Here is a 23325-nt window from a genome sequence, read left to right on the forward strand (position 1 = left end):
TAGCAGGTACACTTTAGTCTGGGGAACACAAAGTGGTCATTGCAGTGATGTATAATCCACCACAGAACTGCAGGAGGCCAAGAGAGGAATATGAAGAGAGCAACAGAGCAATGGTGAACACACTTGCTGAGGTGGCAAGAAGAGCTCACTCCAGCAGAGCAAAGTTGCTGGTTATGGGGGATTTCAACCACAGGGAGATTGTCTGGGAAAACCTGGAGCCACATGGGGGTCCCGAAACATGGAGAGCCAGGATGTTGGACGTGGTCCTGGAAAACCTCATGCACCAACATGTTAAGGACACTACCAGAGTGAGAGGGGAGGATGAACCAGCAAGATTGGACCTTGTGTTCACCCTGGGCAGCTCAGACATTGAGGACATCAAGTATGAGAGTCCCCTAGGAGCTAGTAACCACGTGGTTCTGCGCTTTGAATACATAGTAGAGCTGCAAGTGGAGAGAATAACAGGAGTTGAATGGGAAAAGCCTGACTATAAAAGACGGGACTACATAGGGTTGAAGAACTTCCTGCGGGAGGTCCAATGGGACAGAGAACTGGCAGGAAAGCCAGTAAATGAAATGATGGAATATGTAACAACAAAATGCAAGGAGGCAGTGGAAAGGTTTATTCCCAAGGGCAACAGTAACAACGGGAAGACCAGAACGAGCCCCTGGTTTACCCGACGGTGTAAGGAGGCAAAAACAAAATGCAATTGAGAATGGAAAAAGTACAGAAGGCAGAGAACACACGAAAATAGGGAGATCAGTCGCAGAGCCAGGAATGAGTACGCACAGGTAAGGAGGGAGGCCCAATGACAGTATGAAAATGACATAGCATCGAGAATCAAGACTGACCCGAAACTGTTATATAGCCACATCAGGAGGAAGTTGAGAGTAAGACACATCAGGAGGAAGACAACAGTCAAAGACCAGGTGATCAGATTAAGGACAGAAGGTGGAGAACTCACAAGAAATGATCAGGAGGTATGTGAGGAGCTGAACAGGAGATTTAAGGAAGTTTTTACAGTAGAGACAGGAAGGGCTCTGGGAAGACAGCATAGAAGGAAACATCAAGAGGGAATATACCAACAAGTGTTGGATGACATACGAACAACTGAGGAGGAGGTGAAGAAGCTCCTAAGTGACCTTGACACCTCAAAGGCGATGGGATCGGACAACATCTCCCCATGGGTCCTTAGAGAAGGAGCAGAGATGCTGTGCATGCCTCTACCCACAATGTTCAACACATCCCTTGAAACTGGGCAACTACCTGAGAAATGTAAGACAGCTAATGTAGTCCCCATATTTAAGAAAGGAAACAGAAACGAGGCACTAAACTACAGACCTGTGTCTCTGACATGTATTGTGTGCAAAGTCATGGAGAAGATTATCAGGAGGAGAGTGGTCGAACACCTGGAAAGGAACAAGATTATAAATGAAAACCAGCATGGGTTCACGGAAGGCAAATCTTGTATCACAAACCTCCTGGAGTTTTATGACAAGGTAACAGAAGTAGACACGAGAGAGAGGGGTGGGTAGATTGCGTTTTCCTAGACTGCAGGAAGGCCTTTGACACAGTTCCCCACAACAGATTAGTGCAGAAGCTGGAAGATCAGGCGTATGTAAAAGGGAGGGCACTGCAATGGATAAGGGAATACCTGACAGGGAGGCAGCAACGAGTCATGGTACGTGAAGAGGTATCACAGTGGGCGCCTGTTACGAGCGGGGTCCCACAGGGGTCAGTTCTAGGACCAGTGCTATTTTTGATATATGTGAACAACATGATGGAAGGAATAGACTCTGAAGTGTCCCTGTTCGCAGATGACGTGAAGTTGATGACAAGAATTAAATCGGACGAGGATGAGGCAGGACTGCAAAGAGACCTGGACAGGCTGGACATGTGGTCCAGAAACTGGCTTCTCGAATTCAATCCAGCCAAATGCAAAGTCATGAAGATTGGGGAGGGGCAAAGAAGACTGCAGACAGAGTATAGGCTAGGTGGACAAAGACTACAGACCTCACTCAGGGAGAAAGACCTTGGGGTGACCATAACACCGAGCACATCACCGGAGGCACACATCAACCAAATAACTGCTGCAGCATACGGGCGCCTGGCAAACCTGAGAATAGCGTTCCGATACCTTAATAAGGAATCGTTCAAGACACTGTACACTGTGTATGTTAGGCCCATACTGGAGTATGCAGCACCAGTCTGGAACCCACACCTGGTCAAGCACGTCAAGAAGTTAGAGAAAGTACAAAGGTTTGCAACAAGGCTAGTCCCAGAGCTCAAGGGAATGTCGTACGAGGAAAGGTTAAGGGAAATCGGACTGACGACACTGGAGGACAGAAGGGTCAGGGAGACATGATAACGATATACAAGATACTGCGGGGAATAGACAAGGTGGACAGAGATAGGATGTTCCAGAGAGGGGACACAGGGACAAGGGGTCACAACTGGAAGCTGAAGACTCAGACGAGTCACAGGGACGTTAGGAAGTATTTCTTCAGTCATAGAGTTGTCAGCAAGTGGAATAGCCTAGCAAGTGAAGTAGTGGAGGCAGGAACCATACATAGTTTTAAGAAGAGGGATGACAAAGCTCAGGAAGCAGAGAGAGAGAGAGGACCCAGTAGCGATCAGTGAAGAGGCGGGGCCAGGAGCTGAGTCTCGACCCCTGCAACCACAATTAGGTGAGTACACACACACACACACGCATACACGCGCAGCAGAAGATAAGATACAGTGCTTAGAAGAGGAACTAAAAAGCCTGAAACAGATTAGAGAGACAAATGACAGTACAGACATGACATCAGGAACTTCTATATCAGTCACAGACAAGGGGACTGTAGTGGCCCAGGAAAAGACGAGAAGCACACTAAGATCAAATGAGAGGCCTGAAGACAATGAAGGAGCTATGCCATATGCAGAGACTCTAACAGATAACTGCAGTGGCAAGGAACAGCTGAGCAGGAAAAACAGTCCACTGAGCATAGGGGCTTCAGCAAGGGCAGGGATTGAAGGCAGGAACGTTTCAATGGAAGGAACTAAAACATCTCAGAGGATGCAAAGGAAGACACAGTGGGAGGAGGAAAGGGAGAGGTCAATGTTTGTCTACGGGCTCCAGGAAGTCGAAGGGGAAACCTACGATTAAAAAAAAACAAGGGGAGAAGAAAGCAATTGAGTGTATCATGAAAGCAATAGGTGAGGGCGACATGACCCAGATTACAAATTTTCGGAGAATTGGGTGGTCTGTGAGCGAAAGGAAATGGCCTGTGAAAGTAATTTTCAAGGAAGAATCAGTAGAGTGTACCTCGATCGCGAGAGAACACAAGAAAAAAGGACGACACTGAGAAAGAGGGTACAGAGATGAAAGGAGGAGCGAGATGCAATGATGAAGATGAGAGAACCCAGACTCAGGCGGAAGGGCAAACACGCCCTACAGAAACATCTGCAGAAGGACTCCAACCATGACAACCCCAAAGCAACTGAACAGTCTAAACAAAAACCCACACACTGTTCCCCCTGCCCCCACCCCCACATCAAGCCCCATCCCTACAGCATCCTCCTATTACACTCTGCCCCCACCCCCTCATCACAAACCCTACCCACACTGCGACAGCCCCAACGCAACAGAACAATTTAAACCATAACCTTACAGCAGCCCCCTTTGGGCACTCTGCCTTCACCCCCCATCACAAACCCCACCCACACCGCAGACCCCCATAGGCCCCCTCCAGGGCTCCCGCTCGCCCAACCCCAATATTCTCCCAGGACCACCATGATAGATAAGAAGCTGAAGGTGTGGCACACGAACGTGGATGGAATAACGAATAAACATGAGGAGTGGCATGAAAGAATCAATGAGATGTCGCCAGACATCATAGCAGTCACAGAAACGAAACTCACTGGGGCAGTAACAGATGCAGTCTTCCCACTGGGATATCAGATCCTGAGGAAAGATAGAAGGAGAAGAGGGGGAGGAGCGGTTGCACTGCTCATAAAAAACCGATGGGGTTTTGAGGAAATGGAAGGCATGGACCAGATTTGAGAAAGGAACTACATAGTAGGTACAATTCAGTCTGGGGAACATATAGTAGTCATTGCAGTGATGTATAACCCACCACAGAACTGCAGGAGGCCAAGAGAGGAATATGAAGACAACAACAGAGCGATGGTGGACACACTGGCTGAGATGGCAAGAAAAGCTCACTCGTGCAGAGCAAAGTCAATGGTTATGGGTGAATTGAACCACAAGGAGATTGATTGGGAAAACCTTGAGCCTCATGGGGGTCCTGAAGCATGGAGAGCCAAGATGATGGATGTGGTACTGGGAAACCTCATGCATCAACACGTCAGGGACACTACCAGAGAGAGAGGGGAGGATGAACAAGCAAGACTGGACCTTGTGTTTACCCTGAGCAGTTCATACATTGAGGACATCACACATGAGAGGCCCCTTGGAGCTAGTGATCACGTGGTTCTGAGTTTTGATTACATAGTAGAGTTACAAGTGGAGAGGGTAACAGGAGTTGAATGGGAAAAGCCAAATTATAAAAGGGGGGACTACACAAGTATGAGGAACTTCCTGCAGGAGGTTCAGTAGGACAGAGAACTGGATGGAAAGTCAGTAAATGAAATGATGGAATATGTAACAACAAAAGGGAAGGAGGCAGAGGAAAGGTTTGTTCCCAAGGGCAACAGAAATAATGGGAAGACCAAAGCGAGTCCTTTGTTTACCCGAAGGTGTAGGAAGGCAAAAACTAAGTGCACCAGAGAATGGAAAATGTACAGAAGGCAAAGGACCCAGGAAAATAAGGAGATCAGTCGAAGAGCCAGAAGCGAATATGCACAGAAAAGAAAGAAGGCCCAGCGACAGTACGATAACGACATAGCATCGAAAGTCAAGTCTGACCCGAGACTGATGTATAGCCACATTAGGAGAAAGACAACAGTCAAAGACTAGGTGATCAGGCTGAGGAAAGAAGGTGGGGAGCTCACAAGAAAGGTATGCGAGAAGTTCAACATGAGATTTAAGGAAGTATTTACAGTGGAGACAGGAAGGACTCTGGGGAGACAGGACAGAGGGTGACACCAACAAGGAACACACCAAGTGTTGGATGACATACACACATCTGAGGAGGAGGTGAAGAAGCTGCTAAGTGACCTTGAAACCTCAAAGGCAATGTGACCCTGCAACATCTCCCCATGGGTCCTTAGAGAGGGAACAGAAATGCTGTGCGTGCTACTAATCACAATCTTCAACACATCCCTTGAAACTGGGCAAATGTAGTTCCCATTTTTAAAAAAGGAGACAGAAAAGAGGCACTAAATTACAGACCAGTGTCACTGACGTGTATAGTATGCAAAGTCATGGAGAAGATTATCAGGAGAGTGGTGGAACACCTGGAACGAAACAAGATTATAAAGGACAACCAGCACAGATTCAAGGAAGGCAAATCCTGTGTCACAAACCTTCTGGAGTTTTATGATAAAGTAACAGAAGTAATACACGAGAGAGAGAGGGGTGCGTTGATTGCATTTTCTTGGACTACAAGAAGGCCTTCGACACAGTTTCTCACACGAGATTAGTGCAGAAACTAGAGAATCAGGCGTGTGTAACGGGAAGGGCACTGCAATGGATCAGAGAATACCTGACAGGAAGGCAACAACGAGTCATGGTACGTGATGAGGTATCACAGCGGGCACCTGTGACGAGCAGGGTCCCACAGGGGTCGGTCCAAGGATCAGTGTTATTTTTGGTATATGTGAATGACATAATGAAAGGGATAGACTCAGAGGTGTCCCTGTTCGCAGATGATGTGAAGTTAATGAAAAGAATTAAATTAGATGAGGATCAGGCACGACGTCATAGAGACCTAGACAGGCTGGACACGTGGTCCAGCACCTGCCTTCTCGAATTCAACCCCGGTAATTCCGAAGTCACGAAGATCGGAAAAGAGCAAAGAAGACTACAGACAGAGTATAGGCTAGGTGGCCAAAGACTGCAAACCTCGCTCAAGGAGAAAGATCTTGGGGTGAGTATAACACCGAGCACGTCTCCAGAAGCACACATCAAGCAGATAACTGCTGCAGCATATGGGCGCCTGGCAAACCTGAGATTAGCGTTCCGATACCTAACTAAGGAATCTTTCAAGACACTGTACACCGTGTACACCAGGCCCATACTAAAGTATGCAGCACCAGTTTGGAACCCACACCGGGGCAAGCACGTTAAGAAATTAGAGAAGGTACAAAAGTTTGCAACAAGGTTAGTTCCAAAGCTAAGGGGAATGTCTTACGAAGAAAGGTTGAGGGAAATCGGCCTGGCGACACTGGAGGACAAGAGGGCTAGGGGAGACATGATAACGACATACAAGATACTGCGTGGAATATACAAGGTGGAAGGAGACAGGATGTTCCAGAGAGGGGACACGGAAACAAGGGGTCACTCTAGGAAGCTGAAGACTCAGGTGGGTCACAGGGATGTTAGGAAGTATCTCTTCAGTCATAGAGTGGTCATGAAATGGAACAGTCTGGCGAGTGATATAGTGGAGGCAGGAACCATACATGCTTTAAGACGAGGTATGATAAAGCTCATGGAGCAGGGAGAGAGAGGACCTAGTAGTATTCAGTGAAGAGGCGGGGTCAGGAGCTGAGTCTCGACCCCTGCAACCACAATTAGGTGAGTACACACACACATGTATGATCAAGCTCATGGAGTAGGGAGAGTGACCTAGTAGCAACCAGTGAAGAGGCGATTCCAGGAGCTGCAAATCGACCCCTGCAACCACAACTAGGTAAGTACAACTAGGTGAACGCACACACACACACACACACACACACACACACACACACACACACACACACACATTTATATTCTTAACAAATCGCAAACGGGCAAACTTGTAACAAATATTATCTCTAAGCCCACAGCAGGATTCGAACCTGCACACTCTGTATCATAGAACACAGTACTTTCGCCACTCTGGCTGAGTGGCGAAAGTACTCTGTACTTTGATACCGAGCATTCAGGTTCGAATCCTGCTGTGGATTTATATATATATATATATATATATATATATATATATATATATATATATATATATATATATATATATATATATATATATATGCATGCAAGACAAGCCACGGGGGAGGGGGGAATCTTTAGCTCAAGTACTTTCACACTTCTCAGTGCGTCATCAGGAGCTATACAATGTTGCAAGGGCATCAACAAGAGAAATAGGAGAAGTTTTTTCAGAGTATGGTAGCGCGGTGGCACCAGCCTCTGAGGGAGGGAAGAGGAATGCCACCCATACACCTGTCCCCCCACGCCTCACCCCATATGGGGTAGGGTGGAGTAGACCCCACAGTTTGCAGATATGCAGTAAAATAACTGGGACATAGTTAATAGCCAGCCCTAAGTTTCTAACCGCTGGGAACAAGTTATGTGACGTAAGAAGTTACAGTACAATAGTGGATCATTTACATACAGAAAGCAACCAATGTGAACATCGTCCAACTAATGAAAAAGAGGGAATAAATCTCTTATTTTGCCAACCGGTGTCGCAGAACGTTCCAGAATGTTCAGGAAATACTCTCAGTGTCAATTAATATGCCTGTGTAAATTAACCTATTCAGGCTTTTCTTATAACAACTAGGTAATGCCTGAGTTTTAACACCATTACTATTATTTTTATCCACTATCATCCGCTAATATCATTATTATCATTATACTATTACTAACAGCCTCATTCAGGAAACCACTAAATTAGTTGCAATCACCATGTTGCAATCAACTAGTATGTATACCTTGTACTGCTGTACCTAGAAAGGTTAGGACCTCAATAGGTCACTGCATGTCTTTTGGGCTATCCTAGGATGATCGCACATGAGCACCCATACCTAAATGAACCCCCACGACTACTTCCATACTACTGATGTTATATTGCTCAGGTATCAAATGATTTAAAGAAAAATCGGATATCACATTGGAGGGAGGGAGTTGACTTGTCAGCGGACGGGTTTATGAAGGATGAGGTTAACCATAGATTAGATTTTGCCACCGAAGTGGCTAGTTTATTGTGCACCCCATATCCATCCTGTGGACGGTAGCGCAAGAGCATATGGATACACAAAAGGCCTAGGAACTAGGCCCCAAAGGGTTAACAGGAGTAGATATGGACTTATATCTACATGTCTATAGTTCACTTATCTTTTACAATCAAATTTAGGATATACTAAGATATACTAAGCAAATTTAGGAAATTTGCTTAGTATATCTGGTATCTTATTTTCATTAATAAGATACCTTGACATGTCACATAACTTATTATACTGTCTATCTCTGTATTCCTCAATAAGCGCATAGTGTTCAAGACAGTGACCATATGCCTAATCACATAATTTGCATTTAGTTTGCTCATCATCTGTGTGTCTCCCAAACTGCCAGAAGTACTTGTAACCAAGCCTAAGCCTGGCCACTACAACATCAGTCTGTTCACATTGCAAGTCCCATGAATTGATGAAAGAAAAAAAGTGAGTGGTGCGTTGAGGTATCTGTGGAGGGAATATACGAGAGTATAGTGGTACCCGCACAGTGGAGATGTCGTGTCTAAGGCCAATGTGTGGTGTAAATATTATGAAGAGAATTCGTAGTGTGGAAATTAGGAGGTGTGGAGTTACTAAAAGCATTAGTTAGAGGGCTGAAGAGGGGCTGTTGAGGTGGTTTGGTCATTTAGAGAGAATGAAACAAAGTAGAATGACCTTGAAAGCGTATAAACCTGTTGGAGAGAAAAGGCGGGGTAGGGGTCGTCCCGGAAAAGGTTGGAGGGATGGGGTGAAGGAGGTTTTGTGGGCGAGGGGCTTGAACTTCCAACAAGCGTGCGTGAGCATGTTAGATAGGAGTGAATGGAGACAAATGGTTTTTGCGACCTGACAAGCTGTTGGAGTGTGAGAAGGGTAATATTTTGTGAAGGGATTCAGGGAAACTGTTTAGCCAGGCTTGAGTCCTGGAAATGGGAAGTATAATATCTGCACTTTAAAAAATGGGTTTAGGATATTGGCAGTTTGGAGGGACGTCTAAACTGTCGTATCTTAGCGCCTCTGCAAAGACAGTGATTATGTATGAGTGATGGTGAAATTGTTGAATGAATGATATATATATATATATATATATATATATATATATATATATATATATATATATATATATATATATATATATATATATATATACAGGTTCGATCCCCAGCTAGTCTCAGTGGTGTTGTTATATATATATATATATATATATATATATATATATATATATATATATATATATATATATATATATATATATATATAACAACACCACTGAGACTAGCTGGGGATCGAACCTGTGTTGTTTTAGCCCGCCCCATGATGAGCAAAAATTCACGACTTTCTAACCCACTGAACCATACAATCCTACAAGAATCACGCACCCAGCAGAGCTAGGTGTTGTACCGTGATCCGAGGACATACTATGGTGTGGGTGCCTCAGAGCTAATTTCATTCTAATCCCTGTTTGGTGTACTAGCCTCCACAAGCAGTATACATAGTATTGTAACCATAAACAATTGGTATTCAGTCAATAACAACACTGCGACTAGATGGGGGATCGAACCTGTCTTGTTTTAGCCCGCCTCATGGTGAGCGAAAATTAACGACGCTTTAACCCACTGGACCATACAGTGCTACTCTCCTCAAACAAAAAACTGAGAAACGGGCTACAAATTATCCAAAATAAAATGATGAGATTCATCCTGGACCTGGGCCCAAGAAAACGTGTAAGCCAGGATGTACTATAACTACTGGGATTGCTTAATGTGGCATATAGGGTAAGGGAAGCCGAAGTTCACTCATATATACAAATTTACTTATTACCAGTGTCCAGAATATCTTCTAGGTTAGGAATTAAAGCCAGTATGGTACTAGGGAAAGTGAACGCAATATTGTAGTATAAACAGTAGCTGTCTGGTCATGACAAGGCCAGTCTTTGTAAAAAAACCAGTTTAGAAAGAGAACTAAAAATGTTTAATGAAAGAAGCGTAACTGTTATATCTAATTGATTTCATTTTTATTCATTTTTATTAATATTCATGTTATTCATTTTCGCGTATTTAATTTAGCTATTTTTATTTTATTTATTTTTTATTCTAGCTAATATTTATGCATTCGATGTATTCTATTTTGTTTTTAGACATAATCATGACTTATTTTTACTATATCTAAAATCAGTCTAATACAGTAAATACGTATTACAAAGACCCCAATGGAAATGTCACTCTATGTAAGACAATGTATTATTCTAAGTGAACAACAAAGTTATTTTGAAAAACAATTCGAGCAGTTTAGTCTGTGGCAAATATAATAAAACAATTTTCTTTATTATTTACCATTTTCTGTTACTAAGATATAAGCGGTGTCTTAATAGTTTGTGGTGCAAAAAATCTTATGTAAACATACGCTAAGCTATAATAAGCACCATTTCCATTACTTTTACTTATGATTTTAAAGATTATCATTTAGTTGTACAATAATTACAATAAACAAACAATGATTTTAGGCATATATTGGTGGGAAAATTTTTAGATTAATCTGTGATAATCAAAAAAATTAGTCTGACGTATTTCCACTGGGGTTCTCAAGCTTAGCACAGTATATATACACGGAGAGGTGTATTTCTCCCCTCGTATATATGGAGATAAATGGTATAAAATATCGACACGATGGAAAAATAGACAGAGATGCAGTATAGAGCCCACACGTGATAAAGGAGGTATAGAAACCAAAGGGAGTGCAGAGATTTTCAACGAGATTAGTACCGGGGATAACGGGAATGAGCAACGAGATGACAATATTTAAAGTACTTAAACAGATGGCATGGAAGTTAAAAATGCAAAATGAGCTACAGGTATTTTAGGATTTCCGTAACACGAACACGGGAATTTTATATGTCAGCTCATCGGCAATTTACTGTATTTATTACTTTATTACAAAGAAAAAGTTATTTAAAAAGATTTAGGCATAAAAAGCACAGGCTGATCGATTTTAAGATACACTATCATTGATATCACATGATGTCAATTGAAACAGATTGTCATTAATGCCACTTAAGATCATTCGTAAATGATGTCACTTACGACTGCATACCTGAGCTTTGAGCTTGGGTTTGGGTCCTCTCACACTTGGTTTCTTGTCTTGCTGTTGTCTCTGTTGTTCCCGTTGAGTTTGCTGCTGCTGTTGTTGCTGCTGCTGTTGTCCCTTAGCCACAAGGTCCAACTGCTTCGAGAGTTTCGTGGTAAAATCAGCTTCAAATCTTCCTTGCTTCCGTCTGTCCGCTCCCCGACCTGGGTGAAAGGCACTTGATAACATAACTAACACACACACACACACACACACACATACACCCGAAGTTGTTGTACATCAACATCAGGAGGAAAACAACAGTCATAGACCAGGTAATCAGGCTGAGGAAGGAAGGAGGGGAGTTCACAGTCTTCAACACATCTTGAGTCACGAAATCGTAATGACACATCTATCGAAACAGGGCGACTACCTGTAGTGTGAAAAACAGCAAATATAGTCCCAATTTTTAAGAAAGGAGACAGACATGCAGCATTAAATTACAGACCAGTGTCACTGACATGCACAGTATGCAAAGTCATGAAGATTATCAGAAGAAAGGTGGAGCACCAAGGAAGGAATGAGCTTATACACAACAACCTGCACGGTTTCAGGGAAGGAAAATCCTGTGTCACAAACCTACTAGAGTTTTACAACAAAGTGGCGGAAGTAAAACAAGAGAGAGAGGGGTGAGTAGATTGCTTTTTCTTAGACTATAAGAAGACTTTCGACACAGTTTCCTACAAGAGATTAGTACAAAAGCTAGAGGATCAGGAAGGTATAACGGGAAAAGCACTGCAGTGGATCAGAGAATATCTGATAGGAAGGCGAGAATGAGTCATGGTACGTGACGAGGTATCAGAGTGGGCGCTTGTGAAGAGTGAGGTCACACGGGGTCAGTCGTAGGACAGGTGCTGTTTCTCGTGTATGTGAATGACATGACGGAAGGGATAGACTCAGAAGTGATTGCAGACGATGTGAAGCTAATAAGGAGAATTCAATCGGATGACGATCAGGCATGAATACATAGGGATCTGAACAGGCTGCAAGCCTGATCCAGAAACTGGCTCCTGGAGTTTAGCTTCAGCAAGTGCAAAATCATTAAGAGTGGGGAAGGGCAAACAAGACCGCAGACAGAATACAGGTTAGGGGGGCAAAGACTGCAAATCTCACTCAAGGAAAAGGATCTTGGGGTGAGTATTATACCGAGCATATTTTTTGAGACACATCAACCAAATAACTGGTGCACCATATGGGCGTCTGACAAACCTAAGAATACCGTTCCAACACCTCAGTGAGGAATCGTTCAAGACTCTGTACACCGTGTACGTCATGCCCATGTTGGAGCATGCAGCACCAGTTTGGAACCCACACCTAGTGAAGCACGTGAAAAAAATTAGAGAAAGTGCAAAGGTTTGCAACAAGACTCGTCCCAGAGCTAAGGGGTATGGCCTACGAGGAGAGGTTAAGGGAAATCGACCTGACAACATTGGAGGACATGAGAAATGGGGGGCGCGACAGGATAACAACATATAAAGTACTGAGAGGAATTTACAAGGTGGACAGGGACAGGAGGTTTCAGAGATGGGACACAGCAACAAGGGGGTCATAACTGAAAGTTGAAGACTCAGATGAATCAAAGAAATGTTAAGAAGTATTTCTTCAGTCATAGAGTTGTCAGGAAGTGGAACAATCTGGAGAGTAATGTAGTGGAGTCAAGATCCATACATAGCTTTAAGAAGAGATACGATAAAGCTCATGGAGCAGGGAGAGAGTGGACCTAGTAGCGACCAGGGAAGAGGCTGGGCCCGGAGCTGTGAATTGACCCCTGCAATCACACACACACACACACACACACACACACACACACACACCTATCCCCAAACACAAGGTACGTTTCTCTCAGTTTATAACCACCGAGAGATTAATGTCATCTATAGGGACTAAAGTATTCTTGATGTTAATGTACAGGTGATTGCGGCCTTAAAAATAATTGGCTTTAAAGACGAAATCTTTTAACCTAATAAAAGCAAGAAGTTTGAATTCATATATGATACTACAGACATTAGTGAAGAAAAAACACAAGTTGCATAACAGTCTTTTTGTTTTGGGACAACATTTCGCTCTGGGTAGAGCTTTACTCAGATAACTTGATAAAATTCTACACTGAGTAAAACGTTCTCTTAATAATAACTTAGTCTGCTCCATCATGTGTTTTCTTAAATGAAGCTTGTCGTCGTTTCCCCACGGATGACAGTTCCTTCCTTATTCCATCGTCATTCTGAACATCCTCTGCCATCCGAAATGTCTCACTACGATTAACTTGGATTTAAGGAACTGACAGACAGTTCTCGTAAATTTGGGAGTGTCGATAATCTGGACGTGGTGACCTAGAGTGATATAAGGTATAATATCCTTGAAAGAGGTTCTCGCCTTGAAAATATTACTCTCGTCAGAATCATCTTGAATATGTTATATGTTGAAGTTGTCAATGGTGTTGCTCTGAGCACGCAATTCCAACAGTGTTGGTTGAAGGTTATGCTGCCAACAGTGTTGGTTGAAGGTCTTGGTGCCGACAGTGTTGGTTGAAGGTCATGCTGCCAACAGTGTTGGTTGAAGGTCGTGCTGCCAACAGTGTTGGTTGAAGGTCGTGCTGCCAACAGTGTTGGTTGAAGGTCATGCTGCCAACAGTGTTGGTTGAAGGTCGTGTTGCCAACAGTGTTGGTTGAAGGTCATGCTGCCAACAGTGTTGGTTGAAGGTCGTGTTGCCAACAGTGTTGGTTGAAGGTCATGCTGCCAACAGTGTTGGTTGAAGGTCGTGCTGCCAACAGTGTTGGTTGAAGGTCATGCTGCCAACAGTGTTGGTTGAAGGTCGTGTTGCCAACAGTGTTGGTTGAAGGTCGTGTTGCCAACAGTGTTGGTTGAAGGTCGTGCTGCCAACAGTGTTGGTTGAAGGTCTTGGTGCCAATAGTGTTGGTTCAAGGTCATGCTGCCAACAGTGTTGGTTCAAGGTCATCCTGCCAACAGTGTTGGTTGAAGGTCTTGGTGCCAACAGTGTTGGTTCAAGGTCATGCTGCCAACAGTGTTGGTTCAAGGTCATCCTGCCAACAGTGTTGGTTCAAGGTCTTGGTGCCGACAGTGTTGGCTGAAGGTCGTGCTGCCAACAGTGTTGGTTGAAGGTCGTGGAAGGTCGTGGTCAACCAGGCTGTTGCTGCTGGTGGCCCGCTGACCAAACATACCCATCTCGGTAAATAAATTTCTTTGTTGTTTATCGTTTATTATTCTGCTGCAGTCAGACTTCCATGAAACTTACAAGGAAATAATATTTTGGAAGAGCGTAACATCTGCTGGAAGGACTAAATTAATATTATCAAGGATGACAAGGAACTCCCACTGGGACATAATTTATAGCTAGGCCTGTGCGTTGTATGACCCCTAAGGGTTTAGTGTTTCCCATAAATATAAGTATAATAGCCACAGCGGTCAAACAAAATTAATTTTCTTAAAAATATATATTTGTTTTCAGATTTTGTGTCTTATGGATTCACAGATATATTCCTTGAATAATGCAAAGTATATTAATATTACACAATAACAACAACCATCCCCTTGTGGAAGGTTCCTTGATGCCGGTGAGGGGATCTCGATCCAAGGAAAAGGACCTGCTCTCTTCCATAGATCGAACCTGAATGCCACCTATTCCTCCCCCAGTGCGCTATATAACCCCTATCTGGAGTTTACCTGGAGAGAGTTCCGGGGGTCAACGCCCTCGCGGTCCGGTCTGTGACCAGGCCTCCTGGTGGATCAGAGCCTGATCAACCAGACTGTTACTGCTGGCTGCACGCAATCCAACGTACGAGCCACAGCCCGGCTGGTCAGGTACCGACTTTATGTGTTTGTCCAGTGCCTGCTTGAAGACAGCCAGGGGTCTATTGGTAATCTCCCTTATGTATGCTGGGAGGCAGTTGAACAGTCTCGGGCCCCTGACACTTATTGTATTGTCTCTTAACGTGCTAGTGACACCCCTGCTTCTCATTGGAGGGATGTTGCATCGTCTGCCTAGTCTTTTGCTTTCGTTGTAAGTGATTTTCGTGTGCAAGTTCGGTACTAGTCCCTCTAGGATTTTCCAGGTGTATATAATCATGTATCTCTCCCGCCTGCGTTCCAGGGGGTACAGGTTCAGGAAATTCAAGCGCTCCCAGTAATTGAGGTGTTTTATCTCCGTTATGCGCGCCGTGAAGGTTCTCTGTACATTTTCTAGGTCATCAATTTCACCTGCCTTGAAAGGTGCTGTTAGTGTGCAGCAATATTCCAGCCTAGATAGAACAAGCGACCTGAAGAGTGTCATCATGGGCTTGGCATCCCTAGTTTTGAAGGTTCTCATTATCCATCCTTCATTTTTCTAGCAGATGCGATTGATACGATGTTATGGTCGTTGAAGGTGAGATCCTCCGACATGATCACTCCCAGGTCTTTGACGTTGGCTTTTCGCTCTATTTTGTGGAAGGAATTTGTTTTGTACTCTGATGAAGATTTAATTTCCTCATGTTTACCATATCGGAGTAATTGAAATTTCTCATCGTTGAACTTCACATTGTTTTCTGCAGCCCACTGAAAGATTTGGTTGATGTCCGCCTGGAGCCTTGCAGTGTCTGCAATGGCAGACACTGTCATGCAGATTCGAGTGTCATCTGCAAAGGAAGACACGGTGCTGTGGCTGACATCCTTGTCTATGTCAGATATGAGGATGAGAAACAAGATGGGAGCGAGAACTGTGCCTTGTGGAACAGAGCTTTTCACCGTAGCCGCCTCAGACTTTACTACTACACTTTGTGTTCTGTTTGTGAGGAAATTATAGATCCATCTACCAACTTTTCCTGTGATTCCTTTAGTACGCATTTTGTGCGTTATTACACCATGGTCACACTTGTCGAAGGGTTTAGATTTCCCAAATGAATGCAATAATAATAATAATAATAATAATAATAATAATAATAATAATAATAATAATAATAATAATAATAATAATAATAATAATAATAATAACCTAACCTTGCTAAAGTTGACGCAGTATAATACATATTAATTAAACTCGACCTCTCATGTCAGTGGAATATATTAATGAAATAATAAATCTGATTTCAGCAGAGGAATAAAAAAAAATATATAATCACTCAACTTGTTAAGGAAAACTCTTGTTGATTTATAAATCAGATTCCCAGATTTGAAGGAAAATGGAGGAGGTATATACTGAGAGCTGTATACCTCTATATCTGTTGGAGGCTGATTATTCCAAACTTAATGGCTGACAAAGGTTTATGTACTTTTAAAAATTTTGGGTAATAAATCAGATGCATTTCGGTAGCTGATCTATCCAAGACAGTTATCCCAGTAACTCATAAGCCCAGCCCCTTCTACCTCAATGCTCACACAAGGATTAGTGTAGGATGGTTATAGTGACGATACTCTTCTTTACCTGACTATCAGCATTTATGAAAGCTCTTGTGAACGGCTATGTTTTTAATAACATAGTAATTTTGCATTGCTAATATTCTTTGATTTCTTACTTTAAAAATGTAATGTTTCTTTTTAAATTGTTAGTTTGCATTTTTTTCCTTTTCATTGATACTATAGACTTGATGAGATTGCATATTTCTCGAAACGTTGTCACACACTATCCTTCCACTGATATTTTTTCTCTCTCTCTCTCTCTCTCTCTCACTGTATATGTACATATATATATATATATATATATATATATATATATATATATATATATATATATATATATATATATATAAATATATATATATATATATATATATATATATATATATATATATATATATAAATATATATATATATATATATATATATATATATATATATATAAATAAATATATATATATATATATATATATATATAAATAAATATATATATATATATATATATATATATATATATATATATATATATATATATATATATATATATATATATCGAAGAACTAACTGTACAATGCATGGCCATGAAAAAATTCTGTCTTAGTATTTAGGTGAAATGTAGCTCCAGTAAATCAAATTAAAGAATTCCCGGCTCTTCCATAACATCAGCATTAATGGAGCGTAAACTGTGGAAATCGACCGACAGATGGTAGTGTTGGCACCATGATTGATGTGACGCAGCCAGAGTCAGTTCTTGCCTCTCTGTATAGTTTCTTACTGACGTAACTGTACACAGACCAGTGTTGACTGGTGGGTATGGTGTGATCTTGCGTGTTTATCAAGTGGTGAGATGATATACAGTGTGTCACGTAGTGCTTGCGAAATACTAAATGTGCGAGACTATTCAGGAGTGATGGATGTTCCGCCCAACATTAATCATTAGTCATCAGATGCAGAAATTCCAGTATGCTCGTGAGTAAGTGTTGAACAGGTCGGAAGTTAATTTCTCAGGTGTTAAGGTGTATGATGTGATGTGGGATACAGAGAAAACCCAGTTACAAGTGAGTTGTCTCATTTCTCTAGTACAGCATAATGACACTACTGTGCAGAATTCCGGGCCAGAAAGTTTTATAGTTTTATTTTGTGTGTTATAGGCCCCCCCTCCACATCCCCCCTCCCCCCCCCCACACACACACATATATATATATATATATATATATATATATATATATATATATATATATATATATATATATATATATATATATATATATATAAGGCAAAATACATTGATAAAACATTCACAAAAATACGATAGAAAGTAAAACAACATAGGTAACTTAGAGCTACATCTCGAATACTTCGTCCAGCTCCCCGGCGGTGGGCCGCATGCCCAGAATGCTGCAGGCATTTCCTCTCTGGGTCGCAACACTGAGTCTCTGAAAGAGGAAGCTGGTCGCCCTGTGGTCCTTGGTTTCTATGATGAGCTTTTCACCCACCTCTATTAGGAACTTTAGAGCACACTTGCCCCATGCTCCAAGGGTCTCCGACCCTATTGGGATGAAGTTATAGCAAGGGGGAAGGTCTTCATATTTGCGGATCTTCTGGGTCTCCATGTGGCTGGTAGCTCCACCCCCTTCCACTACGGAGTATGGCAAGTATATATGTCGTGCCGAATATGTAAAACTTGTGATCTTGGCTTAAATAGCAACGCTCATCTTGCCATATAAGACAAGCAAAAATTTGTGTATGCAATAATTTCGCAAAAATCATTCTGAACCTAATGAAAATATATATATATATTTCATTGTGTTTGTTTAGTATTAAATTATTGTAAACAAATCTAAAATATATTTAGTTGGATTAGGCTAAAATAAATTGTGATTATTATAATAAGGTTAGGTAAGTTTTCTAAGATTCTTTTGGTGCAAAATTATAATTTTTTACATTAACATTAATGAAAAAATATATCTTTAAACGTATAAGAGAAAATCTCAGAAAGGAATTAATTTTAAATGAGTCCTTGCTAATTGACCAGTTTTACATATTCGGCACGACATATATATATATATATATATATATATATATATATATATATATATATATATATATATATATATATATATATATATATATATATATATAGATAAATTATTTATATAGATAAAATGAAAGGGGGTAAGGCAGCCGGGATTGATGGGATAAAGATAGAAATGTTAAAAGCAGGTGGGGATATAGTTTTGGAGTGGTTGGTGCAATTATTTAATAAATGTATGGAAGAGGGTAAGGTACCTAGGGATTGGCAGAGAGCATGCATAGTTCCTTTGTATAAAGGCAAAGGGGATAAAAGAGAGTGCAAAAATTATAGGGGGATAAGTCTGCTGAGTATACCTGGTAAAGTGTATGGTAGAGTTATTATTGAAAGAATTAAGAGTAAGACGGAGAATAGGATAGCAGATGAACAAGGAGGCTTTAGGAAAGGTAGGGGGTGTGTGGACCAGGTGTTTACAGTGAAACATATAAGTGAACAGTATTTAGATAAGGCTAAAGAGGTCTTTGTGGCATTTATGGATTTGGAAAAGGCGTATGACAGGGTGGATAGGGGGGCAATGTGGCAGATGTTGCAAGTGTATGGTGTAGGAGGTAGGTTACTGAAAGCAGTGAAGAGTTTTTACGAGGATAGTGAGGCTCAAGTTAAAGTATGTAGGAAAGAGGGAAATTTTTTCCCAGTAAAAGTAGGCCTTAGACAAGGATGTGTGATGTCACCGTGGTTGTTTAATATATTTATAGATGGGGTTGTAAGAGAAGTAAATGCGAGGGTCTTGGCAAGAGGCGTGGAGTTAAAAGATAAAGAATCACACACAAAGTGGGAGTTGTCACAGCTGCTCTTTGCTGATGACACTGTGCTCTTGGGAGATTCTGAAGAGAAGTTGCAGAGATTGGTGGATGAATTTGGTAGGGTGTGCAAAAGAAGAAAATTAAAAGTGAATACAGGAAAGAGTAAGGTTATGAGGATAACAAAAAGATTAGGTGATGAAAGATTGAATATCAGATTGGAGGGAGAGAGTATGGAGGAGGTGAATGTATTCAGATATTTGGGAGTGGACGTGTCAGCGGATGGGTCTATGAAAGATGAGGTGAATCATAGAATTGATGAGGGGAAAAGAGTGAGTGGTGCACTTAGGAGTCTGTGGAGACAAAGAACTTTGTCCTTGGAGGCAAAGAGGGGAATGTATGAGAGTATAGTTTTACCAACGCTCTTATATGAGTGTGAAGCATGGGTGATGAATGTTGCAGCGAGGAGAAGGCTGGAGGCAGTGGAGATGTCATGTCTGAGGGCAATGTGTGGTGTGAATATAATGCAGAGAATTCGTAGTTTGGAAGTTAGGAGGAGGTGCGGGATTACCAAAACTGTTGTCCAGAGGGCTGAGGAAGGGTTGTTGAGGTGGTTCGGACATGTAGAGAGAATGGAGCGAAACAGAATGACTTCAAGAGTGTATCAGTCTGTAGTGGAAGGAAGGCGGGGTAGGGGTCGACCTAGGAAAGGTTGGAGAGAGGGGGTAAAGGAGGTTTTGTGTGCGAGGGGCTTGAACTTCCAGCAGGCATGCGTCAGGGTGTTTGACAGGAGTGAATGGAGACAAATGGTTTTTAATACTTGACGTGCTGTTGGAGTGTGAGCAAAGTAACATTTATGAAGGGATTCAGGGAAACCGGCAGGCCGGACTTGAGTCCTGGAGATGGGAAGTACAGTGCCTGCACTCTGAAGGAGGGGTGTTAATGTTGCAGTTTAAAAACTGTAGTGTAAAGCACCCTTCTGGCAAGACAGTGATGGAGTGAATGATGGTGAAAGTTTTTCTTTTTCGGGCCACCCTGCCTTGGTGGGAATCGGCCAGTGTGATAATAATATATATATATATATGTATATATATATATATATATATATATATATATATATATATATATATATATATATATATATTGTATGTCGTGCCGAAAAGGTAAAACTTGCGATTTTGGCTTTAATAACAACGTTCTTGCCAAATAAGGCAAGCGAAAATATGTATGCAATAATTTCGCAAAAATCATTCTAAACCTAACGGAAAAAAATTATGTATTTCATTGTGTTTGTTTATTATTAAATTATTGTAAACTTGTATAAAATATATTTAGTTGGTTAGGCTAAATTAAATTACACTTGTTAAAATAAGGTTAGGTTTCTTTAAGGTTCTTTTGGTACAAAATTATTAACTTTTACATTAACATAAATTAAAAAATATATGTATCCTTAAATGTAAGAGAAAATTTTAGAAAACTCAATTTTAAATGAGTTCTTGCTAATTGACCAGGTTTACCTATTCAGCATGATTATATTATATCTATATATATATTGCTGTATAGCCCTTGTGGCTTAGCGCTTCTTTTTTATTAATAATAATAATTATATATATATATATATATATATATATATATATATATATATATATATATATATATATATATATATATATATATATATATATATATATATAATGCACATATATTTATAATCACAAATAAGCATGCGAATAAACAGATGACAAAGGAGACCGCTCACCATAAACTATTGTTTTAAATATATATTACCGAAATGTATGAGTTCCTATCCAAACCAGTATTTCGTAGAATTCCCCTTCCTCTGGATGCACCTCTGGATGCACTCCTAGGCACTGACATGGCTAGCTTATGGAGGATAGGAAAGTCAGTACCCTCCCACACCTGCTTAATAGTACTCGAGATTTTGAGTTTAGAGTACACATCCATGCCAGGAAGCTTACGTTTAATAATTTTCCAAAAGATCTCAATTAAATTTTTGCCCGAGTTTCGAGGCCAGTCATTAAAGTATGGAAAAATCACATTCTTTTATTTCTTTGGCAATTTGTCAAGGTGCTGTGTCTTCCAGACAAAAGTTGTCCTGGCACTTCTCGAATCTGTCAGGTAAACAGTGTAGTGAGGGTTTTCTTATGGGAGTGTACATTTATGATGCCCACTGTATATAGTCTCGAAAGAAGAATATCTTTCGATGTATATTTCAGAGTATTCTCAAACCTTCAGCAATATAAGGAGGTGTCTTGTTCTGAGGAATTGGAGCTTCCTTATCCTTCCTTGCATTAGACTTGAGTGCCTTTCATTCTAAAGGTGCTGTATGACCCTTAAGGGTCATATCATAAAAATGGGAAGAGGCACAAAAAGTATGGCAGCAGCCGACGATGAGTGAGGGTCAAACAGCCTGACACTCACGAGCAAGAAACTACTAACCAGATAATGATGGGTTCAATGACTGATGTAAGAGTTTCGTAATGTTTTATTTACTTTTTAATTGGTACAACTGTTCTAAATGTAGCAACATGTACGTGCACATGGTGCCTGACCGCGTAAGTAATGCCACTGTAAATATGCATCACAAAATCTTCGAGTTGAGACAGTCTTAAGATTATCATCAAGCTAGAAACTCCATCACGGAGAGTAGGATTTACTGGGTGGTGGGAGTGCGCTGGAAGCTGCCAGACATTCACCTGAACAGCGGTCGACACCAGCTAAAAAAAATATTTTCCTTGGAATTCCACTGCGGTGAAAGAAACTCGTGGATAAAAAAATATCACCACTGCCGAATTTCTGGCGTTGCTGGTTTTCTGCTAATGCCTCCAAAAGAAAAAGAAAATCCCCCTTTCGCAATTGTTGTGTAGCAGATCCTGAGTGATGGCCGGTCTGAGCCTGGGCCATCTCGTGCTCACCTCCTGACAACTTGTTACCTGGGCTAAGACCATAATTGATCTGGCTCGCCGGTGTCCTCACCGGCTTCAGCCTCCCAACGTCAGGCTTACGGCTGCCTGTGACGCGCAACTAATTGAAATATCATTTTCTCACTGCCACTGAAAATATTAAATTTAAGTTTTTGTTACAGACATACTTTTTATCACAGAAGTATCACCCTCGTTGGTCTCTGATCTGGCATATTACATATTTAGTACATCCTACACTGCAGCGCTGAATGGCCTTTGTGGGTTTAGCTCTTAGTTTTCATTGTAATATTGCAATCATGAAAGTACAGCTTTTGTTATTTTGAGAGATATTTTACAGTAGTACTGGCCATTACCTGCATATATGGGAAGAATATCTGTTTCTATGATAGATGATAAATAACAGTATTAACAAAAATAGACCCAGTGACAATTGCCAGCAAAATTTGAACCTGTGACACATGATCCTGACAAACAACATTGTGCAGCTGTAGCAGGGGATCCTCGTTCTTCCTGGGTTAATTTATTAGGCTTGGACTCTGCATGAGGGGTCATTAAGACTTGAGTTCAATTTAGCCCTAGCATAAATTAGTTCCACTAATATATAATTATTGTATGCACGTAGACATATCTCTCTGCTAAAGTATGCTAATTTATGCCAGCTACCACACTAAACTAGCAAAGGATATTACCTGTTACGAGACCCTGTAGGTTACTTCTAGTCACTTCTGGGGGTCACCGCCCCCGCGGCCCAGTCCCAGCCCAGAATGATAAGGTAGGAGTGTGGGGAAAAATGTGAAGTGGGTAGGCGTTGTTACCTCGGGAAGAAGCGTGGTGTTACCTGCAGGGATGGAAGTGATTTTTGCGAGTGGGGGGGGGGGGTGTTGCCCATTTTGGACATAGGTTTAGCGTCACTTTGGAGGGGTGATGTTTCCTGACTGGGGGAAGGGGTTAT

At 41.5% G+C, this 23325-nt stretch overlaps 1 protein-coding gene across 1 annotated transcript in view; it reads right to left on the reverse strand.

Annotated features, from left to right (window-relative positions):
• Positions 1 to 23325, reverse strand: part of LOC128687326 (uncharacterized) — a 74376-nt gene that overhangs the window by 18287 nt on the left and 32764 nt on the right. The window contains exon 6 of the mRNA XM_053774723.2: positions 11176 to 11372. Within this exon, the coding sequence (XP_053630698.2) occupies positions 11176 to 11372 (197 nt within the window). The remainder of the gene's footprint in view (positions 1 to 11175; positions 11373 to 23325) is intronic.

Source organism: Cherax quadricarinatus, chromosome 40, assembly GCF_038502225.1.
Source record: "Cherax quadricarinatus isolate ZL_2023a chromosome 40, ASM3850222v1, whole genome shotgun sequence".
NCBI lineage: Eukaryota > Metazoa > Arthropoda > Malacostraca > Decapoda > Parastacidae > Cherax > Cherax quadricarinatus.